Raw genomic sequence first — 23,245 nt, forward strand, 5'->3', positions numbered from 1 at the left:
CTATGGCTCAACTTCCTCCCCCACTCAAGCCAGCAGCCAGCCAGACTGACTGATGGGGGCTGGACTGCGCCACTGCAGACATGAAATGCATCAGCAGCTTCCATCTTATTAAGGATACACCCCTATAGAGATGCACAGTACTGTAAATATGCCCTCTACGTCACATGGAAAACACTCGCACAACACTCATTTTGGAGCTACGGGTCAAGCAGCATTTGCAAATATTGATGGTATGGATATAGTATCAGTATCGGATCGAAACTGATCAGAATTTTTCAGTTTGCTTCTGTTTATGTTAAAAAATGTCCTCCCAATACACACATTGTAATGTTTGTCCATTCAAATAGATTTTGTAATGCTATACACACATACATATTGTAAATGTTTTGTCTATTCACATGTACACATACATACTGTAAATGTGTTTGTCGATATATTCACGCACACACATATATAACGCAAGGTTATTCCCTTCATATTGTAATGTTTTTCCATTCACATATACATGTTACGGTCATGCATTACTGTTGTTCAGTTCAGTTTCAGTTTATTTCGAACATGCATACAACACAATGTAATTCATCACATATTTCCAGTTTCATTACAGCACGTCTGAAAAGGAGTAGGAAGAAGCTGAGCTTATTCAATCCTTACCCCTTTTCATACCATAGCATTTTTATCCTATTCCCTTGTTCTCTGTAACATAACAGTGAACAAATAAATAATAAACATATAATATACCATAGTAAGTAAACAAATATTAAATACATAAAGAATCTTTGTCTCAATAAATTTTTTTTAAAAAAGGGTTCAAGATGTTGATCATAATTCTTGTTCTGTGTACTTTGTGAACACTTGTAGTTTGAACATTCTCAAACTGAATCATATTGGTGCTTTGTTTGATTTCTTTGGTTAATCCATTCCATAATTTAATTCCACATATTGATATGTTAAAGGTTTTAAGTGTTGTACGAGCATACTAATGTTTTAAATTAGATTTTCCTCTAAGGTTATATTTCTCCTCTTTTGTTGAGAAGAATTGTTGTACATTCTTGGGTAGCAGGTTATAGTTTGTTCTCTACATAATTTTAACTGTTTGTAAATGCACCAAATCGTTGAATTTCAATATTTGTGATTCAATAAATAAAGAGTTTGTATGTTCTCTATATCCAACATTATGTATTATTCTAATTGATCTTTTTTGTAACACTGTTAGTGAATGAAGTGCACATTTGTAGTTGTTTCCCCATATTTCTGCAATAACTCAGATATGGTAACACTATGTAACCTCAAGGTGCAGAAGACAGGACAACAAGCAGTTGAGCAACAAGGAAGTGCACAAAAGCATATGGAAGCTTGACAAGTTCAACAAAGCAAGCAGGATAACACAGGTGACAATTATACTGGCAAACATATGCAACACTTACAAACACAAACAGTTAGCAACATTAGCATAGAGCTAACAATCTTCCAGTCCTGGCAGCAGGGCAGGCTGGCGTATTAAGAGGCCTGATTGGCAACCAGGCAATTGAGGCAAACAGCCAGCGCTGGACAGGAAAAAACAGCAAACTAAGGAAACACAAGAATATTGTCAGACCAGATGTGACAGGTTGTGACAATACACACATACTATTGGACCAAACCAATGGTGGATTAATTTAACCCAGCTCGATGGGTTATATAATCAACCCAAATGCTGGGTCATTTTAACTCCAATGCTGGGTTAATTCTACCAAATAAATTAGTTGTATTTTCAAATCATATACTGGGTCATTTTAATGGCAATGCTGGGTTAATTATACTATATACATTGGTTGTTTTCATGTTTTTGTAGTCCAAACGTCACAATGATTTATGGCGCCTACAGGAAGAAGTAAAACATTCCACTTGGAAGTTTTTAATTTGACCACCATCTTTCTTTGTAGACCAGACTCACTACACTGCATATACTTAGTCTATGAAGATTGCTTTTAATTAATCATAAGACAATGGTATGTGTAGTTTTGAACTGCTTTCGCACCCAGTTTCAATTTGTTGTGAAGTCCATTCAACATGGTCTGCATCATTACAATTATTTCTTCACGTTGAAGCTATAATTTTCTGTGGGACTCATCCAAGGATTTAGCTATTCCACACACCATCATCACTCATAGTTTTAACTTTTTGGTTCTTCTTAAAAGTGTATTTAACATTGTGTCTTTCTAACTGAGTTTGATTGCAATTAAATGTTCTAAACAAGCAAGAAATATACTTTTAGCAACAAAATAATAAATGTATTCCAAAATTGATAAAAAAATACAAAGTCTAGCTGCAATGCACTCTGCGAATAAGACTCACCCAATGGTAGCCAAGCTCGACCCCTTACAGGCAGACTTGCGTTATACAGAAAGTGATATTTCTCGCTCATATGTGACAGGTTATAAGGTAACATACATACAAACCTTTTCTTGTACTCCCCAAACCCGAGGCTGACACACCGTCTCAGTAGAGAATCACTCCACAATGTAACCCGCAGCTGCAGGGTAAATTGTACCTCCTTGCTGGGTTATTACTTGAGTTTTGCGGATGCGCAACGTCCCAGAGCTGACCCAGCTGTCTGGGTTAAGGATTGGTTTACAAAAACTACCCAACTCCTTAGAAATAAGCCATAAATATGATCTAACAGGCTCAACCCAGCATTTTTGAGTGCATACTTGTTGTAAATGTTTCTCTATTCACATATGCACACATACATACTGTAAATATTTGTCCATCCACTATGCGCACATAATGCATATATCTGTTTTTCCATTCACACACATGGCCTCCATTTACCGGTCGATCTACGTTCCTATCATCTATAGTCATGAGCTTTGGGTTTTGACTGAAAGGACAAGATGACGGGTGTACAAGCGGCCAAAATGAATTTCCTCCGTCGGGTGGCGGAGCTCTCACTTAGACAGGGTGAGAAGCTGTCATTCAGAACGAGGCCAATGTTAAGCCGCTGCTCCTCCACATCGAGAGGAGCCCGATGAGGGCCAGTGCCGGCTTGGGCCGGCACTGGTCGTCATGTTCGCATATCGGTTACCTAAACCTAATTTGCACCCCAACCCTACTATGTTTGTCCATTCACACATATACACACTATAAATGTCTGTTTGTCCTTTCACATACGCACATATAATAACAATTTGTTTATTCATATACATACAGTTAATGTAAACATTTAAAAGTGTATTCATGTTCGCATACAGGTTACTTAACAACATTTTAACCCCTAACCTCAACCCAACCTTTTTTGTCCATTCACATAAAAATGGTCTGTATTTATATAGCAGTTTACCATACTAGTACGATACCCAAAGCGCTTTACAATACATGTCACATTCACCCATTTACACACTGATGGCCGAAACTGCCATGCAAGGCGCTGACCAATGCACGACCCATCAGGGACAAGGTGGGTGAAGTGTCTTGCCCAAGGACACAACGGCCGTGACTAGGATGGCGGAAGATGGATTTGAACCAGGAACCCTCAAGTTGCTGGCACGGCACGCTGTGTGTTTATCCATTCACATACGTACATAATATAATAATAATACCTAAATCTTTAAAAATGTGACCCATTACCTCCCTGCTTGACACTCAGCATCAAGGGTTGGAATTGGGGGTTAAATCACCAAAATGATTCCCGAGCGAGGCCCCCGCTGCTGCTCACTGCTCCTCTCCCCTCCCAGGGGGTGAACAAGGGGATGGGTCAAATGCAGAGGTTAATTTCACCACACCTAGTGTGTGTGTGTGACAATCATTAGTATAACTTTAATACAAATACATACGTTCAAATTTCTTATCTTCAAAGTTGTTTGTATAAGAGATGTTTCCTACCGGCTAACAGTTTCAGCTGGCACTTTAGCCTTCGTCAGAGCTGATGTAGCGACTAGGTGTGGTGACATGTCTAAAAACAGCTTACCGGGAAACATCTCTTGCACAAAAAACTTTGAACAAAAGAACACTGCACCCATCTAATTGAGAAGACATGATGAACGTAATCGAGTTATAATACACATATGTTCTATGTGTAATATATCTGTGTGGAGTTCGCATGTTCTCCCCGTGACTGCGTAGGTTCCCTCCGGGTACTACAGCTTCCTCCCACTTCCAAAGACATGCACCTAGGGGCAGTGGTTCTTAACCTTGTTGGCGGTACGGAACCCCACCAGTTTCATATGCACATTCACCAAACCCTTCTTTAGTGAAAAATAAAATGTTTTAAAATTCAAGACAAAGTTATGTTTTTTTACTGGTGCACAAAATGAACCGTGCATAAACATCACCTTGTTCAAAGAACAAAACCAACACAATAGATAGATAGATAAATAGTACTTTATTGATTCCTTCAGGAAAGTTCCCTCATGAAAATGCATGAACTCACAACAAATTACACACCTGCAAATCAGTGTGACTTCTGCTGTTGCTGTATCCATAATACGGCGATAGGGAGAAGTTTTTATTTACACGATGAGTCGGGTGTGTCCTGACCTCTGCGACGGAGGCTCCGCCGAACCCCTCAGGCCGACTCACCGAACCCCTAGCGCTCCCAGGTTAAGAACCACTGACCTAGAGATAGGTTGATTGGCAACACTAAAATTGGCCCTAGTGTGTGAATGTGAGTGTGAATGTTGTCTGTCTCTCTCTGTTGGCCCTGTGATGAGATGGCGACTTGTCCAGGGTGTACCTCGCCTTCCGCTCGATTGTAGCTGCGATAGGCCAGCGCCCCCCGCGACCCCGAAGGGAATAAGCGGTAGAAAATGGATATGTTCAATTAGATACACAACATTTAAAATGATATTTATGTTTACATGTAGAATACTTATCAACCTAATTTCGAACCCTAACCCCAACTGTGTTTTTACATTCACATATATTAACAAAACAAAATGTGTTGTTCCATTCACAGACGCACATATTATAATAAAAGTACTGCATGTTAATAGACGTACTTAATGTAAACATTTAAAGGGTTATTCATGTTCGAATATAGGCTACCTAAACCAAATTTGAACACCAACGGTCTTGTTTGTCCGTTCACGTCCACACTAAATGTGAACATGTCTGTAAACCTTTTTAGAATTGTTCTCAAATAGGTTTGATTAAAATGTACATAATGAGAAGTCTTTGTCTTGTGTTTCTATTCTGATATTTACTGTACCAAAATATGTCCCTGCAAACTACATCAACAATGATACACTTACACATCCAGAACCGCATTTAAAATGTAGTCATTTCATGGTTGTTTTTGTAGTAGTAACGCTATAACTAACAACATACATCTTTACTGTATGTGAGTAATTGGATGTGCGTCGATAGGTCAATGTTTAGTGGGTTTATTACTTTATATTATTCCGTCATATGTGTTGTTAAAGTTATGTAAAGTATGTTACACAACTTCACTCTTATTAGCTAAACGGAAACAGAGCTATGCTAAGCTAACCGAGTTAGCGCCGGGGGCTGTTGTAGTGCGGCTCTCAGCTCAATGGTCTCTTCTTCCTCCAGGCTCCGTCTGGTGTGGCGACATTTAGTAAACACTCGAATGGGAGACATGGCCTCCAAAACTCAGATGCCAAGCCCGGAAGCAGCGCTGCCCGGTCGGGCTGAAGCCCTCAGAGTCTCTGGTAAGTGTGCTGCACTTCACCACAGTGGATTAGCTGTAGCATGCTAGTTACGGCATGACAAGGCAATTATGGTCTACGAAAAATAACTTTGTTTTATTAGTGTTGTTATAACTGAGAAACATTTGCTGTCCCAAAAACACATTACAAGACGCGAGTATTACGACGTACGTTGTTTAATGACAAGTGTTGTCATTATTTGACTTTAACGTTCCAACTGCTATGGACAGATGTGCGCATGCGCATCTCCTTTAACAATAAACTAACCAAAGTACAACATATGGCACTTTTTAAAATATATTTTGTGCTTGACATAGAAACATTTCACCGAAAATGTGTGTGTGTGCGTTAGTGCGAGCGAGGACGAACTAGAGTTCCTATATGTCAGCTTTAAATTGGCAGCTGCTTCTATTGGCACCAAAGTGTCCTCCTCTTCACTAGGAGTGGAGCTGCTGAGTGTTGGCTTTTGATGAATAGATCTGCCCTGGCAAACACATGCAAACCCCCCCCACTCACACACACAGGCACACGCACTGGCCTCTCTACTAAAGGGATGCACGTCTGAAATACATGGAAAAGTTGTGTGCTTTAGATGGACTTGATTGAATATTTGTGGAGTGCACAGGTGAGAAGGGTGGTGAAAGGCCCTGAGAATATAAATGCACATGCTCGAATGTGGCCAGAGCTATGAGGGGCCGTAAGGGACATTATTCAGAATTACCTCTTACATACACTACTGAAATGCTCTCACATAAACAACTGAAATCTTTTTCTTTTATACACACTACTGAAACACTCTTATAAACACTACTGAAATGCTCTTACATACACTACTGAAATGCTCTCACATAAACAACTGAAATCTTTTTCTCTCACACACCCTACTGAAACACTCTTATAAACACTACTGAAATGCTCTTACATATACTACTGAAACACTCGTATAAACACTACTGAAACACTCTTATAAACACTACTGAAATACTCTTACATACACTACTGAAACACTCTTATAAACACTACTGAAATACTCTTACATACACTACTGAAACACTCTTACATACACTACTGAAACACTCTTATAAACACTACTGAAATACTCTTACATACACTACTGAAACACTCTTACATACACTACTGAAAAACTCTTATAAACACTACTGAAACACTCTTATAAACACTACTGAAATACTCTTACATACACTACTGAAACACTCTTATAAACACTACTGAAACACTCTCATAAACACTACTGAAACATTCTTACATACACTACTGAGACACTCTTATAAACACTACTGAAACATTCTTACATACACTACTGAAATGTTTTTGTCTCACGCACACACACACACCTGGAATTATTTTTCACTAGTATGTATAAACGGGTTTCACCTGTGCGTGTGTGTGCTTTTTACACGTGTGTGTAAGGGACAACAATTTCAGTAGTATGTGTGCAAAGATTTCAGTTATGTGTATGAGCGCATCTTACCATTGTGTATACGAGCATTTTACCACTATGTGTAAGAGCATCTTACTAGTGTGTGTGAGCGATGTTGCATTCCGGTTCCGGTATAATCCCCGCCCCTTTTCAGACAAGTTTATTTTTATTTTTTTTAAAGCCAAGTTGTGGACAAAATGTCTGCCGACAAGTAGCTTAACCGAGGCGGGAGCTCCACTTCATAATTTGAGGGCTTCAGCGGAGAATATAATAACACTTTCAATGCAACAAGGGTCGGACTGCCGCCATGGGTCTCCCCCGCAGGACGCGGCACCTGAGCGGCCACACAGCGGTGCCTTTCTCCTCCCGACAGCCGCAGCATGGAGCACTCGTTCCATTGCGAGTTTGCACCGCACACATGCAACGTTTCAGTTCATGGACATCGGGGCAAAAGGAGGAAAAGGTAATTAGACATTATTTATTTCTAAATGATTTGTTGAATCACACGAAATGTAAGACAACATGGCATTGTAGTGAGCTACAATGGTAACATGTCGAAATGTGAGTCACGTCGTGTTACGTCAGTAGCTAATCATATACTAATGATAATGGATTGCATTTATTTAGCGCTTATCATCGACTAGATAAGGGGTCCCCAAACTACGGCCCGCGGGCCGGTTACGGCCCTCTAAAGTCCAACATCCGGCCCGCTGGGAAAAACAATTTTTTTGTATTATTATTTTCAATCCGTCTTTTCTAATCTAATCCATTTTTTGGTGTTCCCTAGCCGCTCAGGCAAATCATATTGTCTACTAGGGATGGGCGATACCACACTTTTAGGATTCGATACGATACCAATACTTTTTCTTGCATTTTCATCGATACCATTAATTTCTTATTGGCAATTTTTGTCAGTCAAAAATATTATTACTATTATTATTTAAGACAAATCACAAGACACATACAGACCATTTATACCACATGTATTATGGTCAATATATAATAAAAGTAAAATTAAAATAAATAACATAAATATGAAAAATAAATTTAATATTATATATAATAATAATTATATATTATATATAATAATAATTACATATTAGGGCTTTCCAATTAACTGTCAAATCCGAATCGCAAGAAGCTGCAGTTATTTTTTTTAAGTTTGTGATATAATTAGCAATTAATGAAATATGAAATAGGCTAATGTTTTCGAAATGTAAGAAATCATGTTACAGATTAAAACCAAAATCACATTCAATCATATATTTCAAGATTTTCTTGGAAAAAAATAAAACTGTGATGCAAAGATGTATCTCTTTCTTATCTTGTTTTAAATACTCAAGCAATTTTCAACTAACAGTAAATTCCCCTGAGTGGAAATTATTTGAATTTAGGATAATCATCTAAACAAAAATATTCAGTAAAAAAATAAAATAAACAATGCCTGACACTGGATATGCCTGGCTGCATCGCTGTCGGCTGGCTGTGTGTGTGTTGCACGTTGACGACGCTCATTCGCTGTCTCCTGTGACGTGACTGGGCCAGCTCTATACTCTGCCAGGTACAGGGGTGTCCCAGCACATAGTAAGTTAAGTAAGTCATCAAAAACATCTGAATGTGATGCTTGTACCCCCCACACGCCGTTTTTTGGTTTATATCGATGCTTTTTTCTGAAAAGTGATGCCAAATGAGTAGCGTGTGAGTATCGATATATCGATACCACAGGTTCGATACGCACATCCCTATTGTCTACAAATGCATTTCCCTGTATGACGTATATTGTCTTAGCTGTTTTCATGTGATCTGATTGTTACATTCTTATTTCAGAGTCACCACACAGCTGCATGACCATTTCAACAAGGACGGAATAAACAACCTCTGGATTCATGGAACTTCTCTGCACACAAATATATTAATTGGAATATTCAATACATTTCTCATAAACATATTAAATATCTTTTTTTTTTTTTCTCAAAAAAGGTTCCCTATGCCTTATTATTTATATACTTTTCAATGCTTCTTGTAGTCAGACAATAGATATTGTTTGTCTAAAATTATAGTTTAAGTTAATGTGTTAATATTTACACCTAGCCCCTAACCTAAATACAATAATCATAAGACAAAAAAATTGTGTATCACAAGCGTTTGGGACAAGTTTGGGGAGATTTTGACAAAGTGTGTGTGGTGGTGGGGGCTGGATGACATTACTAGTCAGAACATAAAATAACTTAAAAACATCAACCGTAGAAACATAAATGTTCACAGCACAAACGTATTGCGGTGTTATTCTGATATTTGCAATAATAAAGTGGGCAACTTCATACAGGTCTGTATAACAGGTTCCTTATTTATTTATTTTTTACAAAATGTTTAAACAAAATGTTAATTTGCAGAATACACTGCACAAGTGAAGAAAACATTTTAACAAACCTTATTATTCCCATGTTGTCCACTGAATAAAGTGCAGAATTGAAGTGAAAATGTCTATTCCATAGTTGCCATCATTTTCAAGTGGGTTCACTTGTTGAAAAATGTTCATTGTTGTCTCATTAATGTTTACATCTATGTCTGGAATTACACACCGACAAGTATTGAAAGGATATGAATAATGAGACATAAGGAACCTTTCTGAGCCAAAAAAGGTTGTTTTCAACACACTGTTGAAAATAATATTCACAATGTTTCTATGTGAAATTTATTGAATATTCCAATTAATATATTTGTGTGCAAAGAAGTTCCATGAATCCAGAGGTTGTTTATTCCGTCCTTGTTGAAATGGTCATGCAGCTGTGTGGTGACTCTGAAATAAGAATGTAACAATCAGATCACATGAAAACAGCTAAGACAATATAAGTCATACAGGGAAATGCATTTGTAGACAATATGATTTGCCTGAGCGGCTAGGGAACACCAAAAAATGGATTGGATTAGAAAAGACAGATTGAAAATAATAATACAAAAAAATTGTTTTTCCCAGCGGGCCGGATGTTGGACTTTGGAGGGCCGTAACCGGCCCGCGGGCCGTAGTTTGGGGACCCCTTATCTAGTCGATGATAAGCGCTAAATAAATGCAATCCATTATCATTAGTATATGATTAGCTACTGACGTAACACGACGTGACTCACATTTCGACATGTTACCATTGTAGCTCACTACAATGCCATGTTGTCTTACATTTCGTGTGATTCAACAAATCATTTAGAAATAAATAATGTCTAATTACCTTTTCCTCCTTTTGCCCCGATGTCCATGAACTGAAACGTTGCATGTGTGCGGTGCAAACTCGCAATGGAACGAGTGCTCCAGGCTGCGGCTGTCGGGAGGAGAAAGGCACCGCTGTGTGGCCGCTCAGGTACCGCGTCCTGCGGGGGAGACCCATGGCGGCAGTCCGACCCTTGTTGCATTGAAAGTGTTATTATATTCTCCGCTGAAGCCCTCAAATTATGAAGTGGAGCTCCCGCCTCGGTTAAGCTACTTGTCGGCAGACATTTTCTCCACAACTTGGCTTTAAAAAAAGTAAAAATAAACTTGTCTGAAAAGGGGCGGGGATTATACCGGAACCGGAATGCAACATCGCTCACACACACTAGTAAGATGCTCTTACACATAGTGGTAAAATGCTCGTATACACAATGGTAAGATGCGCTCATACACATAACTGAAATCTTTGCACACATACTACTGAAATTGTTGTCCCTTACACACACGTGTAAAAAGCACACACACACACACAGGTGAAACCCGTTTATACATACTAGTGAAAAATAATTCCAGGTGTGTGTGTGCGTGAGACAAAAACATTTCAGTAGTGTATGTAAGAATGTTTCAGTAGTGTTTATAAGAGTGTTTCAGTAGTGTATGTAAGAATGTTTCAGTAGTGTTTATAAGAGTGTTTCAGTAGTGTTTATAAGAGTGTTTCAGTAGTGTATGTAAGAGTATTTCAGTAGTGTTTATAAGAGTTTTTCAGTAGTGTATGTAAGAGTGTTTCAGTAGTGTATGTAAGAGTATTTCAGTAGTGTTTATAAGAGTGTTTCAGTAGTGTATGTAAGAGTGTTTCAGTAGTGTATGTAAGAGTATTTCAGTAGTGTTTATAAGAGTGTTTCAGTAGTGTTTATAAGAGTGTTTCAGTAGTGTTTATACGAGTGTTTCAGTAGTATATGTAAGAGCATTTCAGTAGTGTTTATAAGAGTGTTTCAGTAGGGTCTGTGAGAGAAAAAGATTTCAGTTGTTTATGTGAGAGCATTTCAGTAGTGTATGTAAGAGCATTTCAGTAGTGTTTATAAGAGTGTTTCAGTAGTGTGTATAAAAGAAAAAGATTTCAGTTGTTTATGTGAGAGCATTTCAGTAGTGTATGTAAGAGGTAATTCTGAATAATGTCCCTAACGGCCCCTCATACAGAGCTCCCTTTGTGCAGTCACAGAAGAAAATGATGGATGGAGCGTGGAGGAGATGCTGTGGAATTTTTCGGGCTACAAAACCAGTGGAGATGTTGCAAACTTGTTTGCAGGACACACGGTATATATGGTTGGGGGCCGAATAAACAGCAGCTTAAGTTGTTTGTGCAATGCCTTCAAACACCATTTTACAAGTCATGCAAATGGCACCTCCTTGGAGCTTGTCCAGAACCCACTTTTGGGACTTGACCCACCTTGAAGATTCATGTCATCCACTTTCCTTTACATTAATGTATGATGTGAAGCTACAATAGCCCTCTAGGGACCCAACCGAGAAATGTTTCTGCTGCTGAGATATTTTGGTCCGTCCGTCTTTTTTTAAAAATCTGAATATCCACATTGGCATGTTTAACCAAAACCAGCAAACACATTAAACCTCCTGGTTGACTTTTAAAGTTGAACTGCACTTTTGTATTTTTTATTTTGCCTATAGTTCACAATCATTATGCATTATGAGAGGTATATTTACTGCATTTTGGTCATTTTAATCATTACTGGAACTAATTCCTCTGCAGATTTGTTCCCGTTTCCATAGCATCGCACTTCCGACTTCTGGCAACAACTATGTGTCAAAGGTGTGTGTGTCTTCTAATCATGGCAGATTCGATAACAAACAACGAAGACAACTATTTTTGGACAAATGAGGATTCACAACCTTATATTTTTGAAGCTGAATATATGGAGGATAAACTACTGTTCTTGAAGCCAGCACCAAGGAAGAGTGAGACATTTGATAGGATAGACTTATTCATCCCACAATGGGGAAATTACATTGTTGCAGTGCAGGTTTTTACAAACAGTAACAGAAGTAAAGCGTAATTAAAAACAAAAAAAATAGTAATAAATACTAAATATTGCTCACTAATATGTATAGGCAGAAGATAAAATAGAACCAAAAACACTAACATCGGTATTCCCCACCACAAAAAATACATCACAGACGGAGACGGAGCATACGGAAGCTGAGAGATGGAAGTGAAAGTGACTTGAAGCTGCAAAATGTGGTACTTGTAGCCAAGTTATTTCAACATAAATGGAGTGCTTACCCAAATAAACCGAAAAAACATCCCCGATCAGCTGGACCAAACAGACAACTGTCCATTGAGTGAGTCACGCAGCATGTCATGCATGTATCGTGACAGACAGACGTGAGATACAAGATTAGATTTTACAAACCCGGTTCCATATGAGTTGGGAAATTGTGTTAGATGTAAATATAAACAGAATACAATGATTTGAAAATAATTTTCAACCCATATTCAATTGAATATGCTACAAAGACAACATATTTGATGTTCAAACTGATAAACATTTTTTTCCCCCCAAATAATCATTAACTTTAGAATTTGATGCCAGCAACACGGGACAAAGAAGTTGGGAAAGGTGGCAATAAATACTGATAAAGTTGAGGAATGCTCATCAAACACTTATTTGGAACATCCCACAGGTGAACAGGAAAATTGGGAACAGGTGGGTGCCATGATTGGGTATAAAAGTAGATTCCATGAAATGCTCAGTCATTCACAAACAAGGATGGGGCGAGGGTCACCACTTTGTCAACAAATGCGTGAGCAAATTGTAGAACAGTTTTTTAGAAAAACCTTTCTCAACCAGCTACTGCAAGGAATTTAGGGATTTCACCATCTACGGTCCGTAATACCATCAAAGGGTTCAGAGAATCTGGAGAAATCACTGCACGTAAGCAGCTAAGCCCGTGACCTTCGATCCCTCAGGCTGTACTGCATCAACAAGCGACATCAGTGTGTAAAGGATATCACCACATGGGCTCAGGAACACTTCAGAAACCCACTGTCAGTAACTACAGTTGGTCGCTACATCTGTAAGTGCAAGTTAAAATTCTCCTATGCAAGGCGAAAACCGTTTATCAACAACACCCAGAAACGCTGTCGGCTTCACTGGGCCTGAGCTCATCTAAGATGGACTGATACAAAGTGGAAAAGTGTTCTGTGGTCTGACGAGTCCACATTTCAAATTGTTTTTGGAAACTGTGGACGACGTGTCCTCCGGACCAAAGAGGAAAAGAACCATCCGGAATTGTTATAGGCGCAAAATTGAAAAGCCAGCATCTGTGATGGTATGGGGGTGTATTAGTGCCCAAGACATGGGTAACTTACACATCTGTGAAGGCGCCATTAATGCTGAAAGGTACATACAGGTTTTGGAGCAACATATGTTGCCATCCAAGCAACGTTACCATGGACGCCCCTGCTTATTTCAGCAAGACAATGCCAAGCCACGTGTTACATCAACATGGCTTCATAGTAAAAGGGTGCGGGTACTGGACTGGCCTGCCTGTAGTCCAGACCTGTCTCCCATTGAAAATGTGTGGCGCATTATGAAGCCTAAAATACCACAACGGAGAACCCCGGACTGTTGAACAACTTAAGCTGTACATCAAGCAAGAATGGGAAAGAATTCCACCTGATAAGCTTAAAAAATGTGTCTCCTCAGTTCCCAAACGTTTACTGAGTGATGTTAAAAGGAAAGGCCATGTAACACAGTGGTGAACATGCCTTTTCCCAACTACTTTGGCACGTGTTGCAGCCATGAAATTGTAAGTTAATTATTATTTGCAAAAAAAAAATAAAGTTTATGAGTTTGAACATCAAATATCTTGTCTTTGTAGTGCATTCAATTGAATATGGGTTGAAAAGGATTTGCAAATCATTGTATTCCGTTTATATTTACATCTAACACAATTTCCCAACTCATATGGAAACCGGGGTTGTAGATTTATATTTATTGGTCACCGTGGGGAAATTCATTTTCACTGACCGTACATTTAGACAATAAACATTACACATCACGGACAAAAATAGCAAAAAGACATCATACATGACAGTGACAGCACCAACACATTTTCAGGCTTGTCAGACGCTGCTGTTTAGGGCGACACATGAACATGAAACAACACATGAAATAAGGGCTAATACTTCACAGATACTGCAATAGGACTGTTCATGTTTTTCAGTCAGTACAGATTTGTGTCTTAGTGCATTGTGTTGTGCATTACAAACTCAAAACGCGTTTTATGCTGACGTAGAAGCCAACATATCTTTTGCCGTAGTTATATTTTACGGCTAATACCGTAGCATGCCAAAGTGTTACTACGCTAGAAAAAGACTTCCTCAGTGTTCTCTTTTACAATAACAATGTCGCTACAGTTTGGTTATTATACAGGCTACGCAACATAAATGAAGTATCGTTGACGGTTTTTGAATGCATTTTATAAAGTGATTTAGAGGTAAAAATTGATTGCTCCCATTAGCTGCATTTGCGAGCCACCGATAACGAGCCGATTTTTACATGTTGGAATGCAAAAAAAAACTTTTGTCTTCTTGTCTCTCATAAGGGTTGTGAACGATAGGCAAAACTCCCCCAAAAATGTCCAGTTCCCTTTTAAGACCTATTTTGTTTATTAGAAGAAGGCTAACAAAGGAGATCATGCGGCTAAAGTCAAAGAAAGCTAATGCAGAAGAATATTGCTAACAAATATGGCTGCTGGATGACATTGAGAAGAATGTTGTGAGGATGATGACGATGGAGAGAAGGAAACTAACAGGCAATCAGGAGAAGGTGGGGGAGGTTACTCTGTAGATTTAATTGCTGTGTGTGAATATGTGTGTGTGTGTGTGTGTGTGTGTGTGTGTGTGTGTGTGTGTGTGTGTGTGTGTGTGCGCGTCATCCATCATTGTCAGTTGTGGTGGTCCAGAGAGGAAAGAATAATGTTGCAGTGCTCCATTTTTTATTCTTGTCTTATCTCAGTGCTTCTCAATTAGCGGGTTGGGGGATGTACAAAAATGCACATCCCAGTGAATTGTGGCAGTAAATGAAATAGATATCCTGCTTTTATTTGTACTTCAATTCAATTGAATATAAACAAGGTCCGTACGTAAAAAGCGCATTAGCTTTGTGTGTTGTTCGCAAATGATAGCGATTTTTCTTCCTAACTTTAGCTATTTTTAAATGTATAATCGTAATAATAACACACTTGCAAATTGTTATTTGCTTTTGTTGGACTGCCTTAAAGCCAGATATTTTCCATTGTGTTCATAAAAATAGTAATAATGTACAATACGGACACTTAATAAAATATGTTCTTTTAAACCAAAGCTATCCGGTGGTGTTCTTGTTGTATTTTTTTGTTTAAAAATGCTAATTCCAGTACAATAAGTATTATAAATTATACATTTATATACGTGTAAGGCTGTAACAGCGCCCCTTCTGTCTAGCAGTGTAAGAAATAATGACATTTTTGTAGCAATAAAAGATAATAAAAGCCCATTAAAATAAGGCTTTGCTGCTCAATGTAGATTGCTGAGTCGCACACACACACACACACACACACACACACACACACACGCACACACGCACACACACACACACACACAAACACACACACACACACACACACGCAAACACACACACGCACACACACACACAGAACTGAAATAGAGCAGCACTAATATGTATTATGTGTGTGTGTGCGTGCCTGTCATAAAGAATACAGGATTGTTATCTTGATAAGGCTTATTATTGTGGCAGGATTTAGGAGCACACACATACGCACACGCAAACACACACACACACACACACACACACACACACACACACACACACACACACACACACACACACACACACACACACACACACACACACACACACACACACACACACACACACACACACACACACACACACGTACACACAGAGCCCTTGGCATGCTAATTCACATCAGTGTAGCCAGGTGGCAGTGTGCTGATGGGTCCAAAGGCAGCTTCTAGTATGAAAGCATGCAGAAATGCTCAGCACAAGTAAAGCGTGTCACTGATTTCTGTGTCATAAGATGCACTATTGAAAACGTTTTTTTTTCCACCTTTTCCCCATCTAGCTGTTCTGTATAAGGCGCAAATTATTTAGTAAATGTGTTTAACAGATCTTCAAATGTTCTCTCCTGTGTAGCCAAACACGACGTGAACGGTAACAGGACCATTCCTCCTTTCCCAGAAGACACACACATGGTTATGTTTGGTGAGTAGGTTTGAACGTGGTTTGAGCGCTCTGCGGTCTCAAAAACACATGTGACCTTTTATATTGTGTGTGTGGTGGTTTTCTGCAGGCATGGGTTGCTTCTGGGGGGCAGAGAGAAAGTTTTGGAGGGAGAAAGGAGTTTATTCCACTCAGGTTGGCTACGCGGGAGGGCACTCACCCAACCCCACCTACAAGGAAGTGTGCTCAGGTACAGTTGTATTTCTAGAGAGGACACAATAATGGTTAATACAATACACAAATATTGCAAATATATGGTTTTCCATCTATTATTTACACATACATGCAAATTTATGCTCGTCCATTCACATACACACACTTAATGTAAAGTTCTGAATGCCTATTACAGTTTGAACATAAGTACGTTACTAAACCCTATCCCTAACTCTTAAACCATAACCTAACTCTAACCCTTAACCCTAACTCCCTGTTTGTCCATTCACATACAAAACTACACACTAAATGAACATGTCTGTCCATTCACAAACACACACACACGCACACATACACATTATGCACACATAAGGTTGTTCCTTCACTTATACACACAAACACGGTAATATACATAGTGGCTCGACCAACATACACCCTAATTGTAAACATTTGTCTGTCCATCGACATGCAAATGTGACTTAGATAATGGGTTTCCAGTGTTTCCCATAAACTGCCAAGATACCTGTGGCGGTGGGGGCGTGGCTATGGGCGTGGTCACCATGACATCATCGAGTAATTTGCATAATTTACTACAATGATATGATTTTCTCTAAAAACGCTCAAAAAATGTATACTTACTAATTAATAATAACAGTTTTGTTTTAAACGTCCATCCATCCATCCATCCATTTTCCAATATAATTACAACACTTTATGTACATATTTATATACAGATTTGAACAATAAGTTATTCACTGAAATATATTTATTAATTGTGGTTCTTACAAAAAATATATCTTATAAAATATAAAAGCTAAAATGTCTCTTAAAGCTCTGCCCCTTTAATTAGTGCATACTAAATAATTTAACTTTAGCCTACTACTACAACCATATTATTTACCAGCAACATAAAGTGAAACAGAGGCAGAGGTGTCCTGCCATAGTCAGTAACAAATAAACAGAAAACAGTAGTGGTCAAATACAAATAAGGCAACAAGAGAAGTATCCGACACTTCTCTTTTGTAAAGTAAATCTGAACAGCCTATATGGGCATCTACATCAACTATATGATTTGCCTGAGAAGCTGGACAGGACAAAAAAAAATAAACAAATATTTATTTGTGGCGGACGTAATTCTTTCGTGGCGGGCCGCCACAAATAAATGAATGTGTGGGAAACACTGGTTTCGCTATGTAAAGCGCTTTGAGTCACTAGAGAAAAGTGCTATATAAATTTACTGTTCACATATACAATATGTAAATGTGAGTAGTTAACTATTTGTTTACAATTCACACACATACACACACAACATGTAAACATCTGCATACACATGATGAAAGCCAGTGTTGGGAGAAAGGGGCTCTTTTTACACTATACGTATTAGAGCTGTGAATCTTTGGGCACCGCACAATTCAATTCGATTTGATTCTTCGGGGTAACGATTTAGAATCGATTGTTGAGTCAAAATCATTATCGATTCAAAATTCATACTTTTTAATAACATTGAGTGCCAGGTGTATGATTAACTACATTCCTCCATATAATAGACAGCTGTGATACATTTCTATATTACTTAAAAGAAAACTGGTTTTGTTTGATAAAATTCTACCCAAACATTTAATAAAGTCAAATACAGATAGGGCAACAAGACAAGTAACCCACAATTGTCTTTTCTAAAGTAAATCAGCACTGCAAATACGGGCATCTCCATCAACAATATGATTTGCCTGATTGGTTGGACAGGACAGATAAAAAAAAAATCGATTTGTAATTTTTATTAATCGATTAAGAATCCTTACAAATAAGAAAATATAAATGAATAATTTATAAAAATGTTGACACCCCTAAAACATATATTGCTTGTATTCCATCATGTGACTTCCCGGATGTGAAAACAGTGGTGGTCAACCAAGCCAAGATGGCTGTTGTGCAGCTAGCAGCGCGCAAACGCTCTGAGTACGCAGGGGGCCTGATTTTCCTGTAAAAAGCAGATACGAGCAAAAAAATCTAACTATGCAATTGAATACATCCCTATACTTTGTCAAAAAAAGATTTGTCGTGTGATAATAGGGATTATTCATCGGTGGAGTTCCCAGACCTGTCAAAATATCTTCAAGGAAATTTGTATCAAGACTCTCCCGGATAAATATGCATCGTTTTTGCTCGGGTAAGGTTGCATTTCATTATTTAACTTTGCGACTTTTGAGGACACATCCATGTAAACAAACTACGTACGACGACTAGCACCCGACAGCTGATACCTGTGACTGCATATCCCATTTAACAAACTACTGAATTATCACCATATTTGATTTTTGTCCTGTTATTAAATCTACTCTGACATATTTGTGTAGAGAATAAAGATGTAGAACCTTTCTTGACAAAGTATCTGTTACGAGTATCTCTTTGTTAAAAATTCAAAATACAAACAACATCAAGATAATACTTCAATGGGAAATACTAAACGAGTAAAGTGTGTTAAAAATATATCAAACAAACCTTTAACAAAGTGTTCACTGCAAACTTGTGCATTCTTCAATTCTGCTCGCTCTCTTGGACTGGAGTGTGTGCCACTTTTCTCATCATCTATGTAAAATCTTGCACTCTTCTGCCCTTCTTGATTACCTCTCGAGAAACTCTGAAAAAAAGTTTATCGTTTTCGCAATTTGAACGGTTCGTACAGCCAAAAACAACGCAAGCATAGGGCATTTTTCTTTGAGAAAGGCTAATCGGCGCCTAGTACCCATTGACAACAGACGCTAGCACGACCACCACGAGTATTTAATGAGCTGGACGTGAGGTCATTTAAATCCAAACAATAGCTATATATATATATAAGTGTATTCCTTGCGTTCAGGCATGACGGGCCATGCTGAGGTGGTCAGAGTGGTCTTCCATCCAAACCAGATCTCCTTCGCCAGCCTGCTCAAAGTCTTCTGGGAGAGCCACAATCCCACTCAAGGTAGCCATGAGGGGTGTTGCACGTCAGCTGAAAGCCATCTAAAATGTGTAATAAAACCTTGAACATACAGTATTTATAGATACAGTATATGTGTGTGTTCAGGCATGCGTCAGGGCAACGATGTGGGGACGACGTACCGCTCGGCCATCTATGCCTACACACAGCAGCAGCTGAAGGAGGCGCTGGCGTCCCGAGATCAGTACCAAAAGGTACCAACATAGCATCCTCTTCATATCCTGGATGCCATTTCCCAGCATGCATTTGAATGAATGAATGAATGATGGGTTCTCACTTCTCTGTGAAGCGCTTTGAGTGTCTAGAAAAGCGCTATATAAATCTAATCCATTATTATTATTATAATTATTATTTCCGCTCAGCCTACGAACACTCATGAATTATTTCAATGCTTGTCATCATTCCGTGGCACAAATGGTTATTCCGCTGTAAATGTATTCCAATGTACTTATCAAGGACCAAAGTTCACCTCAGTACATGTTTTTTAATACAATTTGACCACTACAATGGGATCGTTTGGTCTCGACGTAATATTGAATATGTTGTCTTTTGAGCAGGAGTGCTCACACAGTCGACTTCTCTCTTCTCATCTTGTTATCACCAGATTGACCCCTCCCCCCCTTTCCCATCTGTGTGTGTGTGCGTTTACGTGCATGTGAGCGAGCAGTTGGCCCAAAGCAAACACACACACACCCCCTGCCAAACCATCTGGGTTCTACATATGCCCTGCGCAAAAGTCACTTTAGTCTCAATAACTAATACATGCACAAAATGTTACAGGTTTTATTATAGCATTTTTTTAAATTATGAAATAAACTTCTAAGGTGTACGTATACTGTGCAGATTTTTAAAAAATTGGTTAGATTTCCATTCCGTTTATTAACTTGTTTGTTCTGGTCGCGCTGAAAATAACATTTTAGAAGAAGCACAGTATTCCTACCATCATAACAAAATGCATGTTGGCGTATCAAAAATTATTAACTAGAAGTTACACTTGGATAAAGCTGGACTATAAGATATCAATTTCTACTTGACATATTGTGGTTGCAGGCTCTGACTGAGGAAGGTTTTGGAGTCATCACAACAGAGATAGCAGAGGGCAAAGACTTTTACTATGCTGAGGACTACCACCAGCAGTACCTGAATAAAAACCCACAAGGCTACTGTGGGCTGGGCTCCACAGGAGTCTCCTGTCCAATGGGAATCAAGGAGAAGGCCTAGTTAGTCAACCAGATCCGGATCCACAATTGGGCATACTGCAAATAATTAAATACAGGGCCAATATTACCAATACCGATACATTTTATTTTAAAATGTTCAACATCATCGTATAGTTTTGTGATTTTAATTAGTTGATCATTATTAAAGTCAGGATAAAACAAAGGACAAATATTTTAGGCAAACAAAAATGTTTATCGTGAAATGTATTTGGCAATATATAAATACAACAATTTGTATATTATTTTATGGAGCAATTAACACATAACTTATGTATTTGATTGTTTATAAATACTAGATGAATCCATTTCCCACGTTATTTGTATTTCTTTGTGTGACATTCTACTGGCCACCTACTGTACACCTGACTGCCCTGCTACGAGTGTTATATTCACACAAATACAGCAACATTCCCGTTATTTTACAATGTTTGCTGTCATTATCCACTCTTTCTATTTGCGTCTCATGTTTTAATTCTAAATGATCATGGTTTTTATTCACTTGTCAATTCCACTTGCTGTCACTAGAGAGCAGCAGGGAGCCAGAATAGTTCCCTTGTACTAAAAGCGCATGTTATGTATAACGAATGTATAAAGTTGTTGTCTTTACACATCATCTTAAGCTCTTTTAAAATTAACTATAAACATTATGGAGCTGTCAGGTAACACTATAAGCTGTTAGAAAGACACACACCGCAACGTAAAAGCAACAAAAGTGACACAGTATTGTACATTATTAAGCGTAAAAGCCAACTGGGAACGAGTTAAGCTGGTTAATGTCATGACAGGCGCATAGGATGTGATCACGTCGCCATAGTAAACAGCTGTCATTCACAATACTTATGTAAGACAAGCACATATATGTTTTTATTTTTTTATGCATTCTAATTCGTTAATTAAACGCGGGCAAAAACAGCTAGGAATGGAGCCTATAGGAGTCGCTCTATTCTGCTTATGGCCGCTTAAAAACATCCAAACACTTCCGGTTTTATATACATGCTATAAGTGTATATGTAATGTAATAACAGGCACATTCATAATAACATAAACGCAATGGACGCAATGACGTCATGGCTCCCATTAGGTCCAGTGTAAGTGGACTGTTATTTACGTTTATTTACAAATTATAACGCATTTAAAAAAGACTTGTGTTTTGGTCTCATTCGGATTGTGAATTTTAGGCCAAATAATTTAAAAAAAAGCGCAGTTCCCCTTTATTTATATCATTTAAAATGACTTTTTCAATGGGGGTTGTAATAAAATTTAAATTATTGTACATTTCACTTACACCAAATATATTTTTTGTGGTAAAATAGTTTTAATATAATTTTGCCTTTTTTTTCTATATAAAATCAACGCAATGGACGCAATGACGTCATGGCTCCCATTAGGTCCAGTGTAAATGGACTGTTACTTACGTTTATTTACAAGTTATAATGCATTTTAAAAACACATATGTGTTTTGGTCTCATAAGGATTGCGAATTAATGGCCGAATTAAAAAAAAAGTGCAGTTCCCCTTTATTCATACAATTTAAAATGACTTTTCCAGTGGGTGTAATAAAATTGAAAGTATTGTACATTTCACTTACCCCAAAAATATTTTTTTCTGTATAAAATAATCGCAATGGACGCAATGATGTCATGGCTCCCATTAGGTCCGGTGTAAGTGGACTGTTACTTACGTTTATTTACAAGTTATAATGCATTTAAAAAAGACATATTTGTTTTGGTCTCATAAGGATTGTGAATTATAGGCCAAATTAAAAAAAGAAGTGCAATTCCCCTTTATTTATATAATTTAAAATGACTTTTCCAGTGGGGGGTGTAATAAAATTGAAAGTATTGTACATTTTACTTACCCCAAAAATGTTTTTCGTAGTAAAATAGTTTTAATATAATTTTGTAATTTTTTTTCTATATAAAATAAACGCAATGACGTCATGGCTCCCATTAGGTCCAGTGTAAGTGGACTGTTATTTATGTTTATTTACAAGGTATAATGCATTTTAAAAACACATATGTTTTTTGGTCTCATAAGGATTGTGAATTAATGGCTGAATTTTAAAAAAATACAGTTCCCCTTTATCTATATATAATTTAAAATGACTTTTCAAGTGGGAGTGTAATAGAATTCAAAGTATTGTACATTTCACTTACCCCAAAAATCTTGTTCGTAGAAAAATAGTTTTAATATAATTTTGCATATTTTTTTCTGTATAAAATAAACGCAATGGACGCAATGACGTCATGGCTCCCATTAGGTGGACTGTTTTTTAAGT

At 38.0% G+C, this 23,245-nt stretch overlaps 1 protein-coding gene across 1 annotated transcript; it reads left to right on the forward strand.

Moving 5' to 3' along the window:
• The first annotated feature begins 5,437 nt into the window (after positions 1–5,437).
• LOC133648573 (mitochondrial peptide methionine sulfoxide reductase-like) lies at positions 5,438–22,179 on the forward strand. Its single transcript, XM_062044800.1, has 6 exons — positions 5,438–5,651; positions 16,531–16,599; positions 16,688–16,807; positions 19,628–19,732; positions 19,835–19,941; positions 20,798–22,179. The coding sequence occupies exons 1-6, from the start codon at positions 5,513–5,515 to the stop codon at positions 20,966–20,968; spliced, it is 711 nt and encodes a 236-aa protein (XP_061900784.1). The 5' UTR covers positions 5,438–5,512; the 3' UTR covers positions 20,969–22,179.
• Positions 22,180–23,245: the final 1,066 nt, after the last annotated feature.

The sequence above is a fragment of the Entelurus aequoreus genome, linkage group LG04 (assembly GCF_033978785.1).
Source record: "Entelurus aequoreus isolate RoL-2023_Sb linkage group LG04, RoL_Eaeq_v1.1, whole genome shotgun sequence".
Taxonomy (NCBI): domain Eukaryota; kingdom Metazoa; phylum Chordata; class Actinopteri; order Syngnathiformes; family Syngnathidae; genus Entelurus; species Entelurus aequoreus.